General features: G+C 43.4%; 1 protein-coding gene across 1 annotated transcript in view; it reads right to left on the reverse strand.

Annotated features, from left to right (window-relative positions):
* CPNE2 (copine 2) overlaps window positions 1–25479 on the reverse strand; it is a 917381-nt gene that overhangs the window by 165988 nt on the left and 725914 nt on the right. The window contains exon 13 of the mRNA XM_078671428.1: window positions 2039–2090. Coding sequence (XP_078527554.1) covers window positions 2039–2090 — 52 coding nt within the window. The remainder of the gene's footprint in view (window positions 1–2038; window positions 2091–25479) is intronic.

The following is a 25479-nucleotide window of genomic DNA, read 5'->3' on the forward strand; positions in this document are numbered from 1 at the left end:
AAAGAACATCTTCATAAGGACATCAGGTTCTAAGAGTGCAATACCTGTTTGAATACACTAATAATATACTACTATACGTTAAAAGTCCAGAGGTTAATCTGCACCCACTGCTTGAGACAATGATGAAGTGCGGCCAGAAATCGGGATGAGTATAAATTGGAAGAAGTCGGAGTTGATTCAGCGGACTAAGAGTATGACAATGGAGTCATTAGTTTCTTCTGGAATGTTTTAAAGAATATCAGCTGTTAAAGAATACATAAATTGTTGTGTAAAATAATCACATACAAAGGTATTTACCAATTTACCACACAAGCAATAGGTCATCAATGTGAGATTTGAAATTGCATCTCTCAACATTAATATCTGAGAATAGTGCCTGAAGTGAATAGGTGACAGCACAGTGCTCAGGTGAGACACATGTGCAAAACGATGAGAGAGGGAAGGCAAACAGGAGCTACAATTCTGTGGCTACTCTATTTTTGTGGGGGATCACAGGTCGGTATCTAGTGTCCACTTTCCTGCTAACTACTCGTATCGAGGGGTATCATTAATGTAGTCCCAAACTGAAAAAGAGTGAGGTTTCAACATAAAATAGGTGATTTCAAGGGGTCTTCATCGGGACCGGAGATTATAGTTTAGCAACCCAAAGTGCTTTAGGAGGCAAGCAAAGAACATATCAAAGGACTATATATTATCCTAATTCCATATCTTCTGTGCTGATGATGATCTGTTAAATGTCTTCACTTTTAGGAGCAATATTATTGATGGCGAATATTTCAAAACTGGAAATTCATATAATTTACAGAATTGTTGTTTCCCTGTGAACAATTACTTCACTTTCTACACAAATCCCCTTTAGAAAAAAGAGCAGAAATATGGTGCTGGTGACAATGGTTTACATTATAAAATATGGACATTTTAAAGAGTGCTATCCTGCCAACATTGGATGGCAGGCTGAGGAAGTTCTTGGGTGTGGGCTGTGTGTACCAGTATTCACGTATGTCCCTGTGTGTTGTGTGTAGATAGTTTTAAAGGATTTAGGTGTCCGTCAATGGCATCCGGCCATGATTACAACAATGACATAACGCACAAAGCAAATACCCATGTTTACAATAACACTTGAACATTCTAGCAAATTATAATAACTTAATTTCACATCATATGACTGGGTTATGGCTGCATCAAAGGAGGAAAGACAGGATGCGAAATGAGAACAGCTAGACTCTATGACTCAAGGTAGTTCACCAGTGAGGGGCCCATCACAAGTTGGGTGGTTTTCTGCCATGTTTTCTCCCTTGTTCTGAAGTTGCTGGTATCTCTAGAGTTAGGGGCCGAAAAACTACAGATTATGGTATTTTGTGCTTTAAGATACAGGAATGTGCGTTTCCGTACATGTTCCTACATGTTTTAGCCAAGTATTTTGCCTGGAATTTAGGACTGATCAAATATTTGTGATCTATGGTGTTCCTGCAGATCTCATAACTCTGATGGGATTAGCAACTGCTGCTACTGGCCCTATCGGGTTATGCAAATACTCTGAAAGAGGACCTAATGCTATTCAACATATTAGTTTCCTAAATAAAAATAGCTGAGTGTAAATGAAAGATTATCTAGGTATCCAGGCACTTTAAATGAGTTCTTCAAAAGCCACAACTATGTTTTTTTTTAATGATAAATACTATGAATGCTCCTAATTGTACTTACCGTTAGATCAGGGAGAATTGCGAAAAGCAGTATAGTATACCTTTCTTACTGGAGGACAAATTGTGCAATATGCATTACATATTCTTTGTTTATCATTTGCACCATTTTATTGGACCACCCAATACATTTTGTCAATTGAATGGGCAACCACTAACCTTTACTTGTTTATCCAGTTATTTTGTACTGAAATATTTCACTGCATTAGTTTTACTGTACATTGTTTCAATAGACCCTACATGAATGAAGAATTTCAAACCTACAATATAGCTCCCCGCACAACAGTCTCCTAGCAATGAGAGTAAAACATAGTATAAATACATGCAAGGCAACCTACCTGAACAAAAAGGGTTGGTAGGATTGAAATTGATGGCAAATTCATGTGATACCTAGAAAAAGGAAGGACCAAAGAGTCAAATTAATTTTTGGTCAAACGTCATCTTTGCAAAAAGACGAAGGCGAACAATATTAAAGAAATTCCCACATTGAATACACTGGATTGTCCTTTACTGATCCTGCTGTTATCAGCATATTTTATCTCAAAATAACAAAGATGGATCTTGTCAAAAGCACGACCTATACATTATTTGCATGACACTTGACATGTCACTCTGGTCTCTCCAGTTATCTGATCACCCACTGAATCCTGAAACGAGTAATGGAAACTGCAGAATTCTGACTTTCCAGAGCCTCATACTGTGGAAAGTCTTAAGCCCAAGAGTAAGTGCAGAACCAAGCTCTATGCACTTCAGAATGATCCTGAAAACAGAACTGCTCTAGGGTGCCTACAACTGTCCAGAAGAATTGAAAATGAAATTGAGGCAGAAGCTTATTGGGCAAGGGCCACACTCCAGCAGACTCCTCCCCTTCTCATAATGTACAGACCCTTAGACGCTTGCATATCTGAAGTGAGCAGAAGATGTGCAATGCTTTAGGAAACCTCTCACTAAATAAATACAAGTTTGTGCTGAGAAAAAGATGTCACTGCAGTTTGTGACTGGAAATTCACATTAGCTGCCTTCCTTGAAAGCTAAACGCAGAAATGAGGCAGTTGCCAACTAAAATCCATTTGCCTTAATGGGCCATTTATGGAGTTTTTAGTGTTATTTTTTTCAACATGTCGCATTATAAAAGCATATGAATGTGTCCAGACAGTGATGGAGTTTCAAAACCGAAAAGCAGCGACCATAAAGTTATAACATAAAAGTCATCTTTGGTTCATAAAATGAGGAAAAAAAAAAAGTAGATGCATTCCCAATAATGACAGTTGTGATCTTCCTCTTCCGCAGTTAGGAATTGAACTATTGAGGGAAGAGATGGGTGGAACAAATTATGTTATTTACGGATGTAGTATACAATCATTGGCAAAGGCAACAGGTCTGGCTTTTATATCCGTGAAAGTGCTGTTTATTGAGTGGTGCTTCTGCTTGCATGTTAATATGGTTAAAAGCGGAAATTTGTGAAATTGTACATGAATGGATAGATAGGCAACTGGGTGTGTGAATGGATGGATGATTGAGTGAATATACGAGTGAGTGCATTGTTTAATGGGTGACTAAATACATGGATAGATGGCTCACAAACGAGAGGACGGGGCGTGTATGGATGAATGGGTAATTCGATGGGTGACTACAATTATCTTGGGGGCATGCGGCTATTTTCCACTCAAGCCATTGCAGCTCAATCATGCATGCACTCACATATTCATCCATTTATGCATTCAGTCACTCACCCATTCAAAAATCACTCACTCACATAACCCTCACATTCAGTTACGCTGGGTCCGGTGTCTCAGTGTACTCATTCACTGACTCCTGGAATATATATTTGACTGCTGTCACAGAGTTGAAACCTGTTGGGTGTACGCTGCTTTTCATCCTTCTGAGGTCAATAAAATGAGCACTACTATGAAGGGTACCAACTCAAATCAGTTATTCACCTGCCATCAAATACCAATCAGGCTTTGCCAGTGCATGTTTTTGTTTATTGAAAAAGCTTTGTCTGCATGTGATCTACAAAGGACCTATGAAGAAGCAAAAGGAAAGGAGCAAAAAGCTCAAAGAAAATACAATGCCTACTAAAGCATGCTTACTTAGTACTATATGAAACGAGAAACACTAATTGCGAGCACATACTCTGAGATAAAGTTAAGCATTAGACTTGAGCAGCCCTTGAGTATTTGCAGATCAGTTCACTCGGTCTTGTGGGCATGATGATTTCATGAGGCACCCTTTTGCTTTAAGTATTTGTGTCCTGTCCATGTTTATTCACTCTTAGTACGAATCAGTGACAATGAACAAAAAAGGTTGACTCATAAAAGGTGACACCTCAACCACCACATGTGCCCTTACACTGTATTTCTCGCACCATTTCCCTTTACTCTGCCCTGCTAAATACAGAAATAAGTAGGTGAGGAGAGCATATGCAGTAGAAATAACTCATTACACCTGCTCGGAGAAGAAATACAGAAAAACACGTTACTTACTGTAGCATCCTCCCCAGTGTGGGTAACTACAAAGGACTACGAACACACCGAGCTTAGTAATACATGACTTTGTCCTTCTGCGTGTAACCACAAACTCAACATTCAAAACCAGTCTTCAGTCCATTCCGCTCTAACACTTATGTCACGGTTCTACTGAGTCCATCGGGAGCCAAAAGGGTTCCATCATTTGTAATTCACAAGACACTACACTTAACTTCCATAATGGTCTTTCTGCTGGATGCTCTATCTAACTGCAGATTCTTTGCTTGTAATACCCAGGCGCCAGACTGGATTCAGATTTTTTTTTAGTATAGCCCCCACAGCCCCAGTACGTGTGATCGTGACGCTCGGCAACCAGTCCACTGCGCCCGGGAAGTGATGAATGGAGCCGCATTTGGGTACCACCAAAGCAAGCTAACATCAGTTTATTTCTCTAGATTGTCTGCGCCCTCAGACGCAGAACCCCAAACATTAACTGCTCATGGCAGTGCACAGATTTCTAATTTGGGAATTTTTTAGATGGAAAAGAGGCCATTCTAGAGAACAGGCAGGTGGGAGGACAGGGAGGAACCTGTGGTTAGCTAATAGTATCTATCAGAAAGAGCATTAAAGCAGGTACGCAACTTTTTCTTCTGATGGATGCTTCTAACCGCAGATTAATCATCTGTAGAACTGATAACAAAGCAGTACCCCTCCCAGGTGGTGGGTCTGTGCGAGGACTCAAAACATAATGTCCAGTAGTACTGAATGGCCAAAATGGCCTTGCCGTTGGACCCGACTGTCAAGGCAGTATTACTTAGGGAATGTGTGCACTGATGCACACGTTGCAGCATGACAAATATCCAGGACAGGGACTCCACAGGCTAATTCAGTGGTAGCAGTTTTTGCCCTAGTTGAATGGGCCCTCAACCATTCTTGAGGCTGCTTCTTGGCCATCACATGTCAGATCTTAAAACAGAGGACAATCTATCTGGACAAAGTTAATTGCTCCACTGTGTTGCTTTACTTCTCCCCAGAGACCCCCACAAAGAGTGATCATCCACTGGATAGTCTTTGGTGCAATCAATGTGAAAGTGGAGTGCTCTTTTGGGATCCAAATAATGGAGTCTCTCCTCCTCCGAGGGGTGAAGTGGGGCAAAGAATGTGAGAAGAGTGATGGACTCACTAACATGAAAGGAAGGCACAAATAACAGGAGAAAGGCCGCCCTACTCCTCAGAACCAGTTAAAGTGGAAAGAAAGTGTAGTAGGGCAGCTAGACAGACAGAGTTTGATGCTCTCTTATGTGACATGCTGAGGTAATAGACAGTCTTCACAGTCAGGAGACAGAGAGAACAGCTGTGCAGTTGCTCGAAACGAGGACACATAAGGAAAGTAAGGACCAAATTAAGCACTCACTGTAGCATCACAAAAGGTTTAGGAGGAAAGATGTAACCCAAACCTTCGTGAAAACACACCACATTAGGTGATTTGAACAAAGACTGTTGATCCGGTTACCGCAAAAAGGCCGAATGGTTAAAAAAACAACCTTTAACAGAGCCCACAGCAAGTCCCTAATGGGCTAAAGACAGAACAAATACTAACACATCCAACTGCTTAGCTTGCAATGGGTCTGTGTTATAGTTGATACACCAAGCCACAAATTTGCCACAGTGTCCGGCGTAAACAGATTTTGTAGCTGGACGAATGGCTGTAAGGATGACATCCACTACTTTGGAAGGTACATTGAATTCAGTCAAAATCCTTCACTCAGTCTCCATCCATGGAGGTGTAGATTGCAAAGGCCTGGGTGCAAGATCCTGTCCTGCTGCTCTGTGACAGAAGATCCACCAGAAGCATCAGTCTGATCAGAAGACAGATGCTCATGCCCAAACGTTCTTGGTACCACACTCTCCTAGCCCAATCCAGAGCCACCAGGATGATTTAGGCCACGTCCTTCTTGATCTTCTTCAGACTTGGGACAAAAGAGGTAGCAACAGAAAGGCATACAGAAGTCCCATGCATCACTTTGGGAAGAGGACATCTCCGAGATAAAGCCTTCTTGGACATGCCAATGCACAAAAGTGTTGACACTGTGCTTACACTTTCCTCGGATGTGGAGATGAGATCAAGCCAGGGCTCTCCCTATTTCTGGAAGACCCCTGTGCCACCTCTGGGTGTATCTGACATTTGGATTCTTCTGGGCTTCACTGGCTGCGTTTATCCACATTGGCGTTTAAAGATCCTGTCAGGTGTTGTATGATCAGGGAGATGCCCTGATGATTGAGGTGGTTCTGGAGGCGCAGGGCCTCTTGGCACAGAACCAAGAACCCAACCCCACCATTGCCTATTGCAATACTACATGGCAGTGGTGTTGTCCTTAGGAGCCGAACCAGCCTCCCCTTGGTGTAACGCAGGAAGGCTTTCAATGCCAAGTGAATGACCTGCAACACCAGCAGGTAGATGTGGAGATGGGTCTGAGCCAGATCATAGACTCCTCTGATCTCCACCTCTCCTAGATGACCACCACATAGCAACAGTAACTTGTCTGTCACCACTGTCAGCTCTGGGTGGGGGAAGGGAAAGGGGTCTACCACTGGTCCAACTGCAGATGAACAGCCACCACTGCAGAACTTTACAGAACTTTTGTTGTCTCCTCTGAAACCTGAATGGAATCTGACAGGTTGCCTTGGTGCTTGGCCTACTGAGACTTCAGCTCCTACTGCACGGCTCACTTATGCCATCTGGAATGGTTGATGAGCCAGATTCAGGAGATCAGAAGGCTGAGAAGCCACAGGGCCATCCTAACTGAGACTGAGGCTTAAACATTGGGATGAGAGCTTGAATGTCCTGGACTCTGTTCTGGAGGGAAGGCGCTAACATGCACCGTATCCAGGGTGGCTCAGATGGATGGGAGCATCTGCGAAGGACGAAGACTTCAGCATGTTGATTGTGAGCCCTAACAATGTAAGGAAGTTCACCATTGTCTGAAAGTGGTCCAGCTGGCATTGATATTGTCTTCCAGATTCCCTACCGTGCCTCTGAAAGGACTGTGGTGCTTGTTTATAGGACAGCAGGCCTTAACGTTGTCTATAGGTGAAATCCTTGACGATGCCTTGAAAGGGGTAATTTGTTGAGGATAATGCAGAGTGGGTGGTGGAAGGACTGTGGGTGGGTGCAGTAGCTTTACTCCCCTTAAAGCACTCGAGGGTGGAGTGGGCATTCTTGCCTAAGAGGTGAGAAGTGTCAAAAGGTAAGTCTATGAGTGATGCCTCAACATTCCCCCAGAAGCCTGTGGATCACATCCATGTGTGGCGCTGGAGCACCATACTAGTGCCAACTGCTCCTTCTAAGCAGTCTGTTGTGTCCAGGTCTGAATGGAAGACGTACATGACCACATCCTGGCCACCTTAAATAGGCACTTCCAGATTGGCACAAAACTCTTTCAGGACTACTGGTAAGAGCTCAGTAACCAAATGTCATAATGCTTGAGAGTACATCCCCAGCAAACAGCTGACGTTGACTGAGCTAATGGCAAGGCTTGTGGAAGGAAACATCCTGTTCCCAAATGCCTCAATTCTTTTCAACTCGCTGTCCGGCTTGTTACCATCCTCAAAGGAGTAGAGTGCTACGCGAGGAAGGCAAGGTCACCTGGAGCAGATTTGTTCAAATGTCCCACCGGTCTGATTAGTGGGTTACAGGGGCAGCAAGAGCAGCATTTGGTCCAAGTGCCCATGTGGGCGTTGGTCAGGGCCTTGTTGACTGGCAGTAGTGTCTCAGATGAGGATTATTCAGGATTTAACACTTCCATGAGGATGTTGTTTTTTACCTCAAAGGAATGCACTTTTAGATCAAAGACTTTGACTGCCTTCCTAATTACCATAGAGAATTTTATTTATTTGGAATTTGTAGGGCGCACTGTGACCCTGCGGGCATCCTGGCGCTAAGAAATAATTTAGATCGGAAGAAGAGACTATGAGCTGTGAGAAGAAAAAAAGGCAGAGAGATCCACTAATAACCCTAAGAGATTATACCTTAGGAAAAAGCCAGGTCTTCATTTTTTTGCGGAACAGCAGCAAACTTTGTATTCTCCTGATTTCTAGGGGAAGACCCTTCCAAAGGCGGGCTGCTGCCACGCTAAAGGCTCTCCCTCCCAGGGTCACTTTCTTTACCCTGGGAATTCTGACAAGGTTGGTGGAAGAGGAGCGAAGGGTCCGGATAGGCTCGTGCCACTGGAACTTACCTTGAAGCGGCTTATGACCATGTCCATGAAGTGCTCTAAACACAATTCACAATGATTTGAACAGGATCTTTTGAACTACTGGAAGCCAGTGTAGCTCCGCCAGTGCTTGTGTTGTTGATGAACGACGAGTTCGGGAGAGTGCTAACTTAGCTGCTACTGCCTGGACAGGGCCGGCTCTATGCTCATGGTGGCCCTGTGCAGGGAGCGTAGGTGGGGGCCCCGGAAGAGGGGGTCCGGACGGGGCGGAGCTCAGGAAGGTGTTTTCATAATACGTCCAGAAAAGTCGTTAGATGATTGACCAGTACCTGCGGCTGCTCCTACCCTTCCGAATTCGTCTCAGAATGATACAATTTAGGAAGAGGAGGGCATTGTGACACACGACATGAGGGACTGGGCGCACAGACAGCTGCAGTGCCAGGGCCATGACAGGGGCACCAGACCCCCACAACCCCCCACAGAGAAATAATCGGTGGCTCTTTGCCCAGAAACAGTAATATCGATGCCATATCGAATATAGTGTCTTACGCTTGGTGGATGGCCACGTCCGTTGCAGACACTGCATAACCACCTCGTGACACAACAAGCATTTAACTTTTGTCGAAATTTGCTGCTGCGTTTTGCCAGCTATCACTGTTTCCACCAGGCACCAGGTGGAGGTAGCAGCAATACCCATTTTTTTTTTCTTTTTTTTAATGTTATGTTTTTTAACTTTTTCTTTTACTTTTTACTTTTTGTGTTTTACTGTTTGCTATCTCTTCTATATTGTTTCCACTTTTCCATTTTCCTTCTTTCGTTATCTTACGACCTGTTTTTTTCATTCCTGCATACTTGCTGAATAGCAACATAGCGAGTCTGATTAAAACCATGGAAAACATCTTGCGTACTTCTTTATGAAAGGAAGTCAACTTTACGAGCCTTCTGTGCTGCAAATTCCCTGATAAGCTGTCCGTAATCCAGAGATCTAGTAATGTCATGTTCAATTGATAACAGGGCCAAATGATTCAGTCTCTCTTGAGTCATTGATGTCCTCAAAATTTTTTTATCAATTTCAGTTTTGAAAAAGTTCTTTCCCCTGAAGCCACTGTAACTGGGATTGTCAACGCAATGCGTAAAGCCACTGCAAGATTTGGAACTGCAGTGTGCAGTTTGTTGTCATAAATGAATTGTAATGTTTCCAAAGCTGTTGCATTATTTGCCACCAAGGAGGAGCACATTCGAAGCTCGGTATGTAAATCTCCGGGATCAACATCTGAGTCAGAACTGTCGGTTAACACGCTGCTTAAATCTACACATCTTTTCATCACTTCATTATCGTTCATGCTAGCAATTTTCCCCCAGTCGTGAAGGAATCCAAAGAAATCATAGTGATGTTTCATCTGAGTGAACCTTTCAGTCATGGACATAATTGCTTGATCCATCAAGACGTTGAAGAACTCAATGCGATATTTCTCTTTTGGTTCTAAGATTCCCTCATCACGACTCTCGTATTGAAATTGTCTCCTAATCGTTCTTCTTCGCAAACTTGTAGATGCAGGAAAACCTATCTCATCTGAGCTCATCTCCAGTTCTTCCGCCAACTCCTTAGCTGAAACTTGTGCAGATGTCAAACCACTCTCCTTATAAGTTTCCAGAAACTGGACAGTCTTTTCAAGGCATTTCAATGCAATGTCAAGTTGCATATCCTTACTTTGCATGATTTTGCTAACAAGATTTATTTGCTGCAAAAGGTCATACCAAATCACCAGCGATACTAGAAATGCATAACTCCTTAATTGCTTAGCCAACCCGGCTGCCTCAGTTCTGGCCTTTGGGTCATTCGCTTCCTCTGATACTTCAACCACGGCATCATAAACGGCGGCCACTTGGAAACGGACAGCCTTGACGCTATCTATACGGCATTCCCATCGAGTTTCAGATATGGGCTTTACTGTCAGATCTTTAACATGCTTAATTAGTATTTGCCATCTCTGTGTTGAGGCAGAAAACAGTATATAAATTTGATGCAAGATTCCAAAAAGAGTCACAGCGTGAGTGGATGATTTCGCCATATCACTAAGTACTAAATTCAAGCTATGGCAACCGCATGGAACATAGAACGCTCTTGGATTCATGTCAAGTAAACGTTTCTGAACACCACTCTTGCAGCCTCTCATATTTGCCCCATTATCATACCCTTGACCTCTGCAATTTTGAAACGGCAATTGCAATTCCTGCAGTTTTTGCAAACATGCTTCTGTGAGACCAGCACCTGTGCTGCTTTCAACAGGCAAGTATCCAACGAAAAATTCACTTATTTCGACTGGCATTGTTTCCACGTTCACAATTCGAAGGACCATCGTCATTTCCTCCTGATGACTTGCATCAGGTGTGCAATCCAAAATGACAGAAAAATATTTACTATTGTGTATTTTTGCAATAATGTTGTCCAAAACTGAAGCTCCCATAAGATTAATGATTTCATTTTGAATATTCTTGCCCAAGTAATGGGCATGGATTTCAGCGCATTTAATTCTACGCACATGCTCTTGCATATATGGGTCATACTTGGATAGCAGCTCAACAAGACCTAGAAAATTGCCATTGTTCTGTTTGAACAAAGTATCAGTTGTACCACGAAAAGCCAAACTTCGTTCTGCTAGAAAATGAACAATGGATATGATCCTTTCCAAGACCTTGCCCCAACGATCACTTTCCACTTGCAGTAACTTCTGCTGTTCTTTATCTATTGTCTGTCCTTGTTTAAACCTTCTTTCTAATTCAACCCAGGCACTGACGGCGCGTATATGTTTTGAAGAGGATTCATGATCAGACAGACAACTGTGCATGTGTGCCCAGTCGTCATTTCCATTATTAGTAAATTTGATCCCTGCGTCAGAAAACAATTTACAGCAAAAACAGAATACTGCATTATTTTTTTTTTAATAGACAAGCCAGCGCCTATCTAGAATTTCACCATTCCTTAATTTCCGTGAGAACATGGTAACAGAAAAACGACGTTTACTTTTTGAGTGCTCATCACTTGGATACTTTGTTTTAGAATCTGGGTCTCTGGAGGGACCCCTTTCAACAAGAAGAACACGTTGAGCGTCAGTAAGAGAGTTCGGCCACGAAGCAGGATCACTCCAATCACATAAATCATATTCAGAACACAGGTCTGTAACATGGTCTTGCTCTTTGGCTTCCTTTTCACTACCAGCATCATCCGCCTGTAAACTCTGAACCTCCTCCAGAATGCCAGATGTTGATGGACCGATGAATGATGTTTCAGTTTCTCTGTCTGAGGGTCTATTGTCAGGATCCTCATCCTGAGTTGGTAATTGCTGCATGTTTGTATCAATGTCAGAGTCACCTTGTTCATTTTCATTGGTCTGCTCGTGATATTATCTTCATTTTTTTGTTCTTCTTTATGGTCGTCAGCGCCTGTTTTACCTAGTGCATCAGCAGTACTCTGGCCAGAGGATTCTCCATCTTTAGGTTTCCCTTGGGTGAGAAAGTTCAGGATTGCTCCTTCCTGTGACGCTACGAAAGCCTGCTGAGCCACCTTTCTCTTTCGTTTCGAAGAACCAGATTCGTGTACTCAAATTCTCTTCATTTTGCTTGCAATACAACGGGCCGGGCTGACAGTGGGTAGGAAAAAAAAGAAGGCAATCAGCAGTGGCGGCTGGTGAAAGATTTTGATGTGTCATTTTCATTTAAACCACAAATTACCAAATCAAAGGATATTTCCTAAAGAAATTAGGACTCTGATAGGTCACGTTGTTGTGTAGTTCCTATATTCTCAATAGGCTCTGCGCATTGGAATAGCATATACTATAGAATTGACGTAGGACTTAAGTTGACTAGGTGTCTATCGAATATACTAGACTTAATTGTGTGTGCCAGCTAGCAGGGTCGGCTCCTTCTGCACTTACTGTAGCGAGCTCGGAGCTGCGTCGAGCAAGTAGATAGTCGAACTGCTCCAAAGCACTGTGTGTTTGCTAGGGCAAGTGTGGGCATATTTATACCTTGAAGGTGCAGAGTTTGACGTAACGTTGGACATAATAACGTCATTAAAGACTCGCAGTTCTTTGAAAACTCCATGAGTTCTTGGATAAATCAATATTCAAGCAAGGGGAAGTCCCTCCTGACTGCTGAAGACTAGTTTTTCCAAGAAATCGTTACGGATTTTTGGAACTAGTGGAAGTAGCCATGCCGTATTTGGACTGCATGGGCCAAGTCTAAATGTGGTTATGATTTCTATGCCTATATACAGTGGCGTCGTCACTAGGGTTGGTGTCACCCGGTGCGGGTAACTCATGGTGTCACCGACCCCCTCACGACTTACCGCATGCACCAAGGATACCAGTAAAAACCCTGGGGCTTATTTTATTTACAAGCCCCTTGCGCCGTCGGTGCACCGCCTTTTTCCCATATTAAAAGTGACGCACTGGTCGCGCAAGGGGCTTGTAAATACAAAATGACAAGAACCTTAAAGAAAACCAAGACAACATCCGAATAAAGGGCATTGAAAAGACTAGGCGCGCCAAGCTTTCCACATGCATGTATCTACGTGTGTACTATAGATCATATACAATACAATCAGACATGATTACTGTTGTTTCGTTGTCATTTAACCCATGGCATGACCACTGTCCACCTACCATGGATGCAATGCCTAGCTAGGGTTGGTGTCACCCGGTGCGGGTAACTCATGGTGTCACCGACCCCCTCACGACTTACCGCATGCACCAAGGATACCAGTAAAAACCCTGGGGCTTATTTTATTTACAAGCCCATTGCGCCGCCGGTGCACCACCTTTTTCCCATATTAAAAGTGACGCACTGGTCGCGCAAGGGGCTTGTAAATACAAAATGACAAGAACCTTAAAGAAAACCAAGACAACATCCGAATAAAGGGCATTGCAAAGACTAGGCGCGCCAAGCTTTCCACATGCATGTATCTACGTGTGTACTATAGATCATATACAATACAATCAGACATGATTACTGTTGTTTCGTTGTCATTTAACCCATGCATGACCACTGTCCACCTACCATGGATGCAATGCCTAGCTTACTGTCCTGTAATGACGAACATTGGTAACAAGGGAATTATCACTACATCCTACACATTTGGTATTAGAATAATCATTACTCCCAATGATAAAACCTCTCTGAACGTGGCTATGGTCTGGAAATAAAAAGCGGAGCCTGAATTCATCGCCATCTTTCATGTCACTACGTGAGCCTTTCTGAAATTAACCCTATGAGTCTTAAAAACATAAATACCATACCACACATTGAGCAGAATCAAGACGTTTCTTATTTGGCCCTGGCTCGCAGGTCCCTCAGCCCCATTTTCAGCCATTACAGGGCAGGCTTTCAAGTTTCATTGTAAGAGTGACTCAGTCACTGTTCGAGGCCTAATCCAGGCAAAATACGTGATTCGGAAAGCTATGGAAGTCTACACAGTGACAGACAGTCGAGAGAGGACCTTTATCCCCCAGAAGAAAGGACCAGGCCAGCGAGCAGAGGACCAGAGGGGAGGAACGTCAAAGCGACTTTTTGCACAGTGCTGATCTTACAAACAGCAACAAAACATTTTCACGACTACTGCCTTTAAGGCACCAGCAACATTTAATGTGTACACCGTCCCATGATGATTGCACACAACAGTGCCTGTAATATTCAGATCGATTCATTGAATTTATTGTGGTCTACTATGTGATGAAGTTATAGGTCACCAATGCTCCTTTGCGCTGCCCGTAGCTTCTCGCTACCGGTGCTCTGCTTCACGAGGCAAGTAAAGACCACTATCCTCTTCAACTCTGTATGCCAAGGGAATGCCCCGGCTTGTCCAGCACCGAGATGCTGCTGGGGAGGCCACCGGCCGAGGACTCCTGGGGCAACGTGGAGGCCCTATTGTCAGCAGCAGGCACTCAGTCCTCGGGGCACGAAAATAACCTAATCCCTAAATAAATGTTACATTATTTAATGTGCTTTTGTAATATGAAATGAAACATTTGTTGTGCTTCAAACTAGTTTTGTTTTTAAAAGACTATTTTACTGTCATTTAAATATATATCCAAGTCATTACTCTCTCAACCATCTGTAACATATTTGGCTTGCAAAATGTTATTGTAATGAACAGGTCTTACAATTCCCATAACGATTTCCATTTCTTGCAAGTAATTAACATGGAATTCAATTTAATTTACGTATTGTAGAGTCATTTTGAAGGGGAGGTTTGATTCTAATGCACGCCTATATTTACTGTGTGTTTTACGCTTTCTCGGTTGAGCTGCTATCATGGTGTTCAATCTGGTACATTACTGTTCATAAATGCAACACACGAGCCCACGTTCAATTATTCCATTACGTTTTTAAGATATCAACAAATAGCAATGAAAAGTAAAGGTCGGGATTGTGCTGTGTTCATTGTGATGACAAGGTGGGCATTGGACATATTACACGAGTGAGTGATTATGTGTGAGTGCATGGCACACCATGAAGTATGCAACGAGAGCATAGGTCAAATGTCTTGGGAAAGGTCCAATATCAATTTAAGTGACACTCACTGACTATGAATAATTATTGTCGCCACACGCCCAACACTTTTTATCCAACTAAACAACAGCAGGATGTGATGCATAAAACAACAGGCACGTGCCCAGTTCAATAGCCTATTTTAAAAGCTCCGTTTCTTTTTATGTAGACTCAGTAACGTAACAACACAGAGCAGTGTGAAATGGTCTCTGTTTTGCCCCGGTGCAAAAATAATCATGGTGAATGTACTGGAGCAAACTTTTTTCCTCTTCCCCGCCCCGGTGCAATGTCAGTCTATATACCTGCAGTGTGCAGTGGTGCAAGTCCGGCGCCGAGACCTGCTCACCTGCTAGTTCCAAATAGGGTCGGGGAACGAACCGAGTAGTCGGACACAGCAGGTGTTCTCTGTGAGATCGTCGGTGCGGTGGTGGCGCGCAGGTAAGTAACACAACACTTCTTCTTTCTTTATTCTCGATGGCTGTGACGACGCACACACTCTCTCGTCTCGTGACCTGAGTCCAGACCACCACCACTCGTGACCGCCGGGCGTGACGCCGCGTAACGTAAGCAGCACTGTGCACGTGCAGTGAGTTGCTTGCGCACTGCGCACAGGCAGCGCGCGCCGCGGGGGCTGTCCCAGGGCCGTCACGTCATTGGTAGTGCTAAGATTGACGGCCCTGGGACCCAAACTGCTGGCTGCCTTGCCTGACTCGGATTCGGAAACCGGAAAGGGAAACTTACCAGCACAGCAGGTAAACAACAACGGCGCTGGCCGCCGGCCGCTGCCAGGAGGCCGCCAAATCCTGCCAGGGGGCCGCCAGTGCCACGAACGGATCCTCATCGTGGCGGCCCCTGGGGTTTGGCGGCCCTGTGCAGGTGCACAGTTTGCACATGCCTTGGGCCGGCCCTGGCCTGGATACTCTGCAATCTGGCAATCAGGTAATCCGGGGATTCCAGAAGCAGAGCATTACAGTAGTCCAGGCGGATAAGGATGATACTCCTAACTTCCGTTGTTCTTGCCTGTACTGGTAGCAGAGGCAGCACCTCATGAAGACCGCGAATTAGAGTAAAGCAACTTCCCACCAGTTTATTAATGTGGGTCTCCAGATTTAGATTCCCATTAAAACTGACCCTCAAATAGCGCACCGTGTTCACTGGTGTCAACATACCATCTGAGGTTAGAGGCCAGAAGTCTGCTCGCAGACTTCAGGTGATCCCCCCCACCTTGCATTGTAGGATCTCCGCTTTCCTACTATTAAACTGAAGCGAATTTTCCTTCAACCATTTCGCCATTTCACGCATACAAGCATGAAAGCTATCCAGTGAATCCGCCTGAGCACCATCCAGGGATATCAAAAGGTGCGTGTCATCAGCGTAGTTAATCACGCTGATGTTGTGTGCTTTGATAATTCCCAACTATGGTTGCATATAAGCATTAAACAAAATGGGACTGATAGAAGATCCCTGCGGTACCCCATGTAAAACTTTCACAAATTCTGAGTGGTACGGAGGGAGTGCCACCGCCTGCCATCTATCAGACAGAATGAAGTAGATTCTTCAGTAAGTGACTAGGGGTGGAGATCAGTCCCATGTCAGGAGAAGTGTTCAGCTGACTGATCTCTTGTAGATCCATATAAAAACTGCCATCATCATATTGTGGGGAGCATTCATCCCAACTATCACCATCATTACCAAAAGCTAGTTAGCTCTAGTTAGAGTCCAATCCAAACAGTGTTGGATCCCTGGACAATGGCTCCTAGGCAAGGGCATTGTCTTATCAGAGTCAGAAAATATAGGGGCCAGCTGCTTAGGGACTGATTGTGAGCTGGCTTCAGCATAGGTAGAGATGGATTCAGCTAGAACTAAGTGATCGACATCCTTCTCTGGCATAGGTTCGTCAGTACCAGCATTGACACAGCAGGAACAAGCATGGATTCTGATGCTGGGCGTGAGTCAGCTCTGGAGTCTGAGCTGAACCCGAAAGTGGGTTCAGGAGGCACAGCGAGCACAGAGGGTGGATCCACCTGAGGTAACTTGACCGGAGTCCTCTGCGGATACATGGGGCCCAAAGGTGCACCAGAGGGAGCCAAGAGGATGCCGAAGATGCTGAGAATGGCCGTCTTAAATGCCTGGATCTATTGTAACATCTTCGATGGACACAGAAATTCAGGGTGCATTGGAATGAGCTGTGAGATCAGCTCCTCAGAAGGGGACTGGTAGTGAGATTGCAAGGCACCTTGATGTCCTCATGACTTGAAGAGTGGTGAGGCTGGGATGAAGTCCGGTTGGACTTCTTGTATTTCTTCCTGGATTTAGACTTACTCAAAGTATTGGATCGCGATAGCGACCAGTCACAAGACTGGCCCAGAGAGCGGGATCAGGTTGGTGTCCTTGACTTCGGGAGGCAACGTACACTATGGCTTTGCGGTCCTGGATCTCCTTCGGCTGCATCACAGCACAATCCTCGCACAACTTGGAGCCATGGGCCGATCTCAAACACCAGAAACACACCATATCGGGATCTATCACAGACATTTGTTTGTGACAGTCCCTACAAAGTTTAAACCTGGTAGTATTAGGAAAGGAAATATTCCCTTGCACACTGGAATTCATTTAAAAACTCATCAACTAATGAGAAGAAGTAGGAGCTAGCTCCAGATCTACGTACGAAGGTATGGAAAGAAAAGAACTGACGTTATGAGCACTTTGGTGACCCTATTATAGTAAGTAGGGGGCCCTATACTAAGCCATGGTTAGGCACAAACGTATCCGCTGTTAACTTCTTTGCAACAGTGACATTGCAGAGACGGCTGGCCTGACCCAAACATGTCAAACTTGGAAGACAAGACACGCCTAAGACCTGCCGGGCATGTGCAGTAAAGTGTCGATGACATCCATGTCAGCTTAGTTATAAATAGTGGGAGTATGACCGGACACTAACTTGAGTCGCTTCATTTATGTACTTTAGGAAAAAATTCAAGAGAGTTAAAAAAGAGAGCATTTCTGAGCGTTTCTGATGCACTGGTGGGAAGAACTTCCATTTCTGAAGACTGAACCACCCAGTTTCTTCTGGGCCGAAAAAAAGGCATGAAAGCATACACAACAACATTCCTGATAAACAAAAAGATCCCTGTGGCCTCACTGTACAGAACAAAGGAAAGGCGCGTGGTCGCCCAAAGAGGGCGCCCTACTTAAAGATAAAGCACAGCAGCTGTGAAGTGGGTGCTGTGCTTATCATGATCAAAATGTAACATGCAGGCATGTGCAGAAAGGAAGAAAAGCATGCGGCCTCCCGAGCGACCACCATGCTCAACTATGAAGCACAGCAGCCGAGAAGCAGGTGTCACACTGATGAAGGGAAACGCACAAACGCTTGCCTGAAGTGCTCTTTCACAATAAAAATAAAAGCCTCTGAGTTAGGAACTAAAATGGGACAAGTGGAATGCTACAAGAAGTGGCGACTGGGGACATTTGAAAGTGGTAGGGCGTAACATTTCTGGATGAGTGACCTGTGGTGAGTGAGTTGGCGTAGGGAGTGAGTCCAACTGTCATAAGGGGGAACGGGGGAGTTCTCCCCCGAGAAAATTGTGAAAAAAGAGTGGACAAATGGTGCATTTTCAAGCAAATTTGAGAGAGCAAGTAGGTTAATAAGGTAGTTGTGAAAGTATAGTTAGGTCATCAATAGAGACATATTGTATGATAATAATATAGGTAGCTGCTTATTCAGTATAGCCAGCGAACTTCATAACAGACTTAGAGATAACAATTCTGAGCGACTTCTGCTCAGATTCCGTTATGTTTGTTGCTGCCTGCTGGGCTCTTTCACTTGGTGCACCTTGAAAACCGACCCTGACAACCAATGTTGCACACGTTCATCTTTGGAGCACTACTTTCCGACACTCGATTCTCGAATGTGGCAGGGCCGGGCCCTAGCAGTGTCCAATAGTGAGTGGTGACTGCCACTCGGCTGCTTTGGGTTACGGGCGCTGGGCCACGGCTGATTTTCTGCGCAGCGGGATAATGAGGGGACAACAAAATGTTGCTCAATTAACATTAACTCTGTAGAAAGACGGCTACAAGGGCTATCCTTTGTCTGCGTTTCCTGTCCCGTGGTAAATAGATGGAAGACGTGCAGACTGTTCCAGGCCACCTGTCCCATCACGATACCCGGCCACCTCATTCCACCCTGAAGCACCCACACCATTTACTGCATTCTCAGTCTAACGTATATGCAGCTGATATTAGTGCTCTGCAGACTGCAAGAATATTATGTTCACGAGTGACTGAAATTGAAATTGTCAAAACATAAATTTTCTTAATTTCTTCAGAAACCAAAATATTACAAAACCGCCGCGCAGGATAATATTATTGCTGCCTTCAGTTCCCAGAAGGAGACAAACATAATCATCACCACAGCACTATTTTAGCAGAGGCAAAAAAAGACAGCTGCTGCCGATCTCGGTGTGTCCAGACCTGTGACTATCTGCTATTAACCATAGCATTGCAAGGCTTTGAAGTGCACTTTGCACAGGAAATACCCACATTATCCAGAGTGATGAGGAGAGTCGTGTGTATAGTACTTTATGGAGAGCCTCCAGGAGTCCTTGGGCATGGACAGATTAATGTATCTGCCTCTGTGCGATGGAAGGTGCTTTGTGCACCACTGCGACTGTGCTCAGCTGCAATCTGGCCTTTTTGTACATAATACCCTGCTGACTGCTTGTGCACCATGCGCTCCTACCCCGACGGAGGCAGCTCCCTCCGGGTCAACGTGGGTGCGTGACACTACTTATTGTCAGGATCAGCGGGCCCACTTCGGAGAGATGATGCCTTCACAGTCCCACCCGAAGTTCATCTGGGATCTATTCCTATCGTTCCTGTGTACACGAGCTCCCACCCCACCTTTAATGCCAGCGGTGTGATACAACCAGCCCCTGTATCAATGGTGTACGATAACATGTTCTTATGTAAAGTTGGTGTTGCCTCGGTGCTTTGGCCCCCGCCTTGAAACTGCTCTGTCAAGTGCGGACATTGTGAGTGATATCGGCATGCTGTCTCACTCTTCAACATAATGTATGTGTAAGACCTTCTCTCCCCCCTTTTCTCCCTTATCTTTTTCCATGCCTGATGTTTGTGGGTTTGTTGCGCCGCAGGAGGATGGGGGGGGGAGGCTGGAGGGGTTTAATGGAAAATATTTATAAAATAAAACTTACCGTCCCATGCCATCTTCTGGATGGTCCCAACTCCCGCCGTCTGACTCGTGCGTTTTTCAATTCCGGGCACGCCGGCTGCAGCTCTCCTCGCATCATCATTAAAGGCAGCCTCCCTCCTTCCCCTCCGCCAATCAGAACTGGTGAGGCGAATCTGAGCGCGCCCCACCTGGGCCATTATCTCTATGTAGGCTGTTGCGAGTGGCGGTCCTGGTTGAGGGCAGGGGGGGAGTGGCTTTCCCACTGTTGTGCATACTGACTGTTTGGTATGCACAACAGTGGGCAAGTCACTCTCCCCCTGCCCTCAAGCAGGACCGCCCACCCCCAACCAGGCACTTCTGCTTTCTCGCTGTGCGAGAAGGCAGAAACATAAATGGTAGTTATTACCATTTATGTTTCTGCCTTCTCGCACTGCGAGAAAACAGGGGGCGGCGTCCAAACGCCCCTATGGAGGAGCCGCCACTGGCTACAAGTAAATGGGGCCTGCTTCAGGGGAGTGAACAATCCACGAAAAAGGTGGGACAAATAGGAAAAATAACCACTTAGAAGCAAGGCTCTTGCAGGACTTCTGAGAAGTCTCTTCTTCCCGACCTTCACTGTCTTCTGATCAGGTACAGCTATTAAATTTAAGACTCTTTGTCTGGCATTTTAGTCCATGACGGGTGTAAGTCCTAAATGTCTCACAAGGAAGATGTGTGTGTGTTCCTCAACGTGCAATCTTCACTCTGCTGAGGACAGACTTTTACAGGTTCCAAAATACAGACTCTGCCATAAGGGTGGGTGCTCTTTTTCCTTCACACAGCCAAGTTATGACATTTTTTGCACTTAAAGTTACGATTGATCACATACTTCTCAGTATCCAGAAAATTCCTCAAAACCTAGTTGTATCAACAATTGTGAAGTGTTTCTATACGTAATCTCGGCGCTAAGAAACTCTATGTTGAGGTAACAGTGTGCTTTATAAATATTATTTATACATTCATCACACTTGGGTGGCACCTATATGTGGCTTCAGACATCACTTCCAGGAAGGAGCAGAATGGATGTGGAGCTGCAGGACACCACTTACTGTCATGCAGGGGATGTGCTGAAAATCTTTCAGAGCTACTCTGGTGCCTGAAGATATTCTACAGGTAAGAAATCTGTGGTTATAAGTATGCATTGGAAATCAGAATATGCACAAAATATCCAAACCAAGCAGCTCTGCCCAGGCCAAAATATGAGTTGACCTCACAATAACAGCATGAAAAGTGAAAGAAACATATTAAGGCAATATATGTATGTACAACAGAAATAATTGAATGTGTGATGGCTGAGTGCACTTTTTAGATGTAAGCTAGTCCCTCATGCATATCAAACCAAGCCCTCCAGTGGAGACTGAATGCTACACTACACAACCAATGGCCCGAAGTATTCTTTCAGACTTCATGCAATTGGTTGTTTGGAGTGAGGAGCCAAATCCCCATCTCTGATATTTAAAGGAATGTAATGGTGTGGGAAACAGTTAAAGTTGTCAGTATTCAGACATAAAAAGGGAAAAAAGCATGCACTTCCACCATTAAAACTGCTAACATCTTAAGCAACATTGTGCATGGATACCAAAAGTAATTGAATGAGACATTTAAGATGAGTGGTGTTATTTCTCTGCAGCAACTGAGTTGGCTTACATCATTTGACTTCAAAACAAAGAGAACATAGCAGGATGTCCTATGTGGCTAGTGTAATTAAGTGATCAGTTCTTGTGTGGACAATCTCTTTAAAAAGCTGTAGAAGTCGGCATGTGTACTCTGGTACCAAAACAGTACCCCAACCAAGGTACAGTCCCAACTGGAGTTCAGGGTCCTTCTTATGAGTTGCCCAATAATCCTGCTTCAGGTGGACATGGATGTGTCCACCTGAATCACGATTATGAGAGTTGCGTTAAAACCTACACTTTGGATTGTTCGCTTGACAGATTTAAGCTGCGACATTCAGAGAGAATTTATAAGGGACATGTTTTGTGGAATAGAGGATAAAACTGGTAATTGGTATGAAACAACTATTCTGCTCTTTCCAATGGTGGAAACGTATCATGGTACAGTAATACAGCACTGGGTAATTACCGTAGCTTGAGAAATTGGTAATTCAGGGTGAAATGTTAAGACATTACTTTTCATGTCCATCTCCTAATGAACGCTTTAATATGCTCTAAAAAGGTGCAATCACAGAAGACTTACTGTTCTGTAATATCTCTGAGAAAATAACAAATAAGTAAGAGAACAGTTGCTGACTGTGTTCATTGATTTTTAGTCCACTGCCCAATATCTGTGCATTACTTCCTTAAGAATTGTCCCTATACTTGGTCAACACTCCAAAAGTACTGTCTCAATATTTGTGCATTACTTCCTTAAGAATTGTCCCTATACTTGGTCAACACTCCAAAAGTACTGTCTCAATATTTGTGCATTAGATATGAGAAAACTGTTTCAATATAGATGTACCTTGATGATGTACATCACCAAAGTATGTTGAAGAGGAGTTCAGAATTGTAAATATATATTTAGCTATATATACGGGCCTTCACAATATTTTTCTACTTGATATTTAGACCAACATAATTTTTGTATAACTATTTTCTCTCAATATTCTGAAACACAACGCATTATTAAGCATACAAAGAAATCATCACATTACATCTAATGTTTTTTAACAGGTCAAACAAACAGTTTAGGGTGTTGACAGGATAAAATATTATCTCAGTCTTCACTCTCCAAATAAAAAAACAATCTTAAAACCTTGACATTTTTTGAAAAAAAAATCTATTTAGAAAATATATTGTCACTTGCGTACTATGTAGATGAAACTTCATAACAATAAGAATATGTTTTTGGATTATGGCAGTGCTTCTTTGTATTATTTCCACCCTCTAGGTCTTTGGTAAATGAACCAGGATGCCCATCATTGTTCAGCCAATACTAGTCCTCGTTATTGGAGACACTATGGGGCACCTGCATCAAGCTAGGCAATTGTGATTCCTTAATAGCGATTATTACCAAATCGCTATGAAGGAATCGCAATTGCCTAGGCATGTAGGTTTCGCTAAAATATTAGCGATTCCTACAAACTCCTTAATTGCTCGCAAATTGTGAATCGCAATTAAGGAATGGCTTCTCATTCATTCCTATGGGCCTAGAGGCCCACAGAATGGGAATTGCAGGCACAATTTGCGAGTACCAAATAGGTACTCGCAAATTGTGCATGCAATTTCAAGGGTACAAGGGTGCCAAAAGGACACCCTGATGCACCCCAGAAATTGGCCTGTGACCACATGTTGCACACACACATGCCCCAAGCGCATGTATGTGTGCAACATGGAACTTTGAAAAATGCTCTTTTGTGCATTTTTCAAAGTTTTACCATCAACTTGGAATTGATGGTAACTTTCGATTCTTATTTGCAAAATTGCTAATTTTTGGGGGGTAATGCATTGCATTTAAGGAATCACAATTTGCGATTCCTTAAATGCAATCACAATTTAAGTAATCGCAATTTTTTTACAACACATGGAAGAACTACCATATTTCCTAAATACATTTAGAGTCAGCACAAGTCAGAAATGTTTACATTCGGAACCGTTTAGTAATCAGTGGGACACAACAAACGTCGAAGTGGATTTTAAAATGTTCCGAGATAAACATCAGGGCATTGCAATTCTAAATGCAAAGCAGGAATGACTCGTTAAAGTTACATACGCTTTTTCTAGGGATTTATGCTAATTGGGAATTCTTTTTTTATATATGTTTCTCAAGTTGTTGCTACATTTGCGTAACTGCTGATTTAATGATTCATATATTAGGTGATTCTAATACCTCCGAAGAAGGGTTCTGTCCCGATCAATGAATTAAGATAACCGTCAAAATTATGTATTTGTATGGTTCTTTCAACTGTTGTTGTGGAGTTTTATCAACACAGTGTGCACCATATACAGTCTGTTGATAAAAGGAATAAAACATTTTAGCACAAATTATTTAAAGTGTTTTCTCTCTGGAACATTGAGATAAAAGATTTCATATGTGTACTCGTTTAACTCATCCTTTGACCAGTTAAATACAATTGAATTTTCGTTGACTGGGGCTTTGTCACAGAGGAGATATTCGGTTTGCAAAAGTGTATACTTTTTTGGACTATTATTAGTTAAAGGCTCTATGAATAATTTAATGAGTGTGTACCCCTCCATGTGGATTTGAGGGTGTTGCTGTATTGTAAATTTCTCACATTACTCCAATGTGTGTATGCATGTGATGGGCCATGGAAATTTTGGTAAAGCAGTCACGGAGATGCCTGTCTTTCTGACCAAAATATTTAAATACATCTGCCCTTGCACACTGCACTTGGAAAGAGATGAGGGTGTGAATATGTGAGAGATAGTGAGCTCAGGACTGATGCAGATTCTTGATTTTTTTTTTTTTACAGAAGAAAAATGATCAACCCGTGCCTTTATTGTGTGCACCCCTAACCAGTTTACATTGTAGGAGCCAGGGTGAGAATTTTTAAAGTCAAATGTACCTTTGTATATATGATGCGTCAATTTAGAGAGACTTTCCCTGGTTCCCTTGCATGATCTGTACCCAATCTGGATTTAATAAGACATTCTCTTTGGTGAGCTCCTAAGCCTAAAGTCCTTCTACAGACTCTCAATAATACAACATCTCCAGCCTAGGATCCCCACAGCACATATTTTATTTGTCCTCAGAATGACTCTGAATAGAACAACTGGGATCATCTAAAGCATCTTTAGGAGAGTGCCAGATTGATACCTGTACCACAATGCTATACTCTTAAAGACTGCTCTCCCATTCCAAGCAGTAACACTTCCATTTGGCCTCCTCAAGCTTTCCAGCAAAAACATCATGTAATAGTTTCTTATGTATGAGACTGGAATGGACTTGGCCTCAGACCACTATCACTGCTGTATATTGATCATGTGATAGGCAAATGAAGCATATTCTTCACCTTACCCAGAAATCGCTGTAAAGATGTTTAGACGTACAGAAATGAATATACAAATTACATATATGCCTACTCTTTATAAAGCTATACCTGTAGACATCTTAAACCCACAAATTCTTTTCTTTTATGGGCCACAACAATATTCAGACAAAAATATTGTTTTAGAATACAATGCAACACTGGACTGACATGGAGTAGCATAGGAATCACTACTAAATGTGTTTAATAACAAAATCGTAATATTTGTTTTTTGCCAATAATGGTTTGCCGCCATGCTTTGAAGAAGGCTTTTAATTTCGAGTACCCCTAATGTCTTGGTATAATTGTCCAAAACTAACACTGAGGTCTT

This window comes from Lissotriton helveticus, chromosome 12 (genome assembly GCF_964261635.1).
Source record: "Lissotriton helveticus chromosome 12, aLisHel1.1, whole genome shotgun sequence".
Lineage (NCBI taxonomy): Eukaryota > Metazoa > Chordata > Amphibia > Caudata > Salamandridae > Lissotriton > Lissotriton helveticus.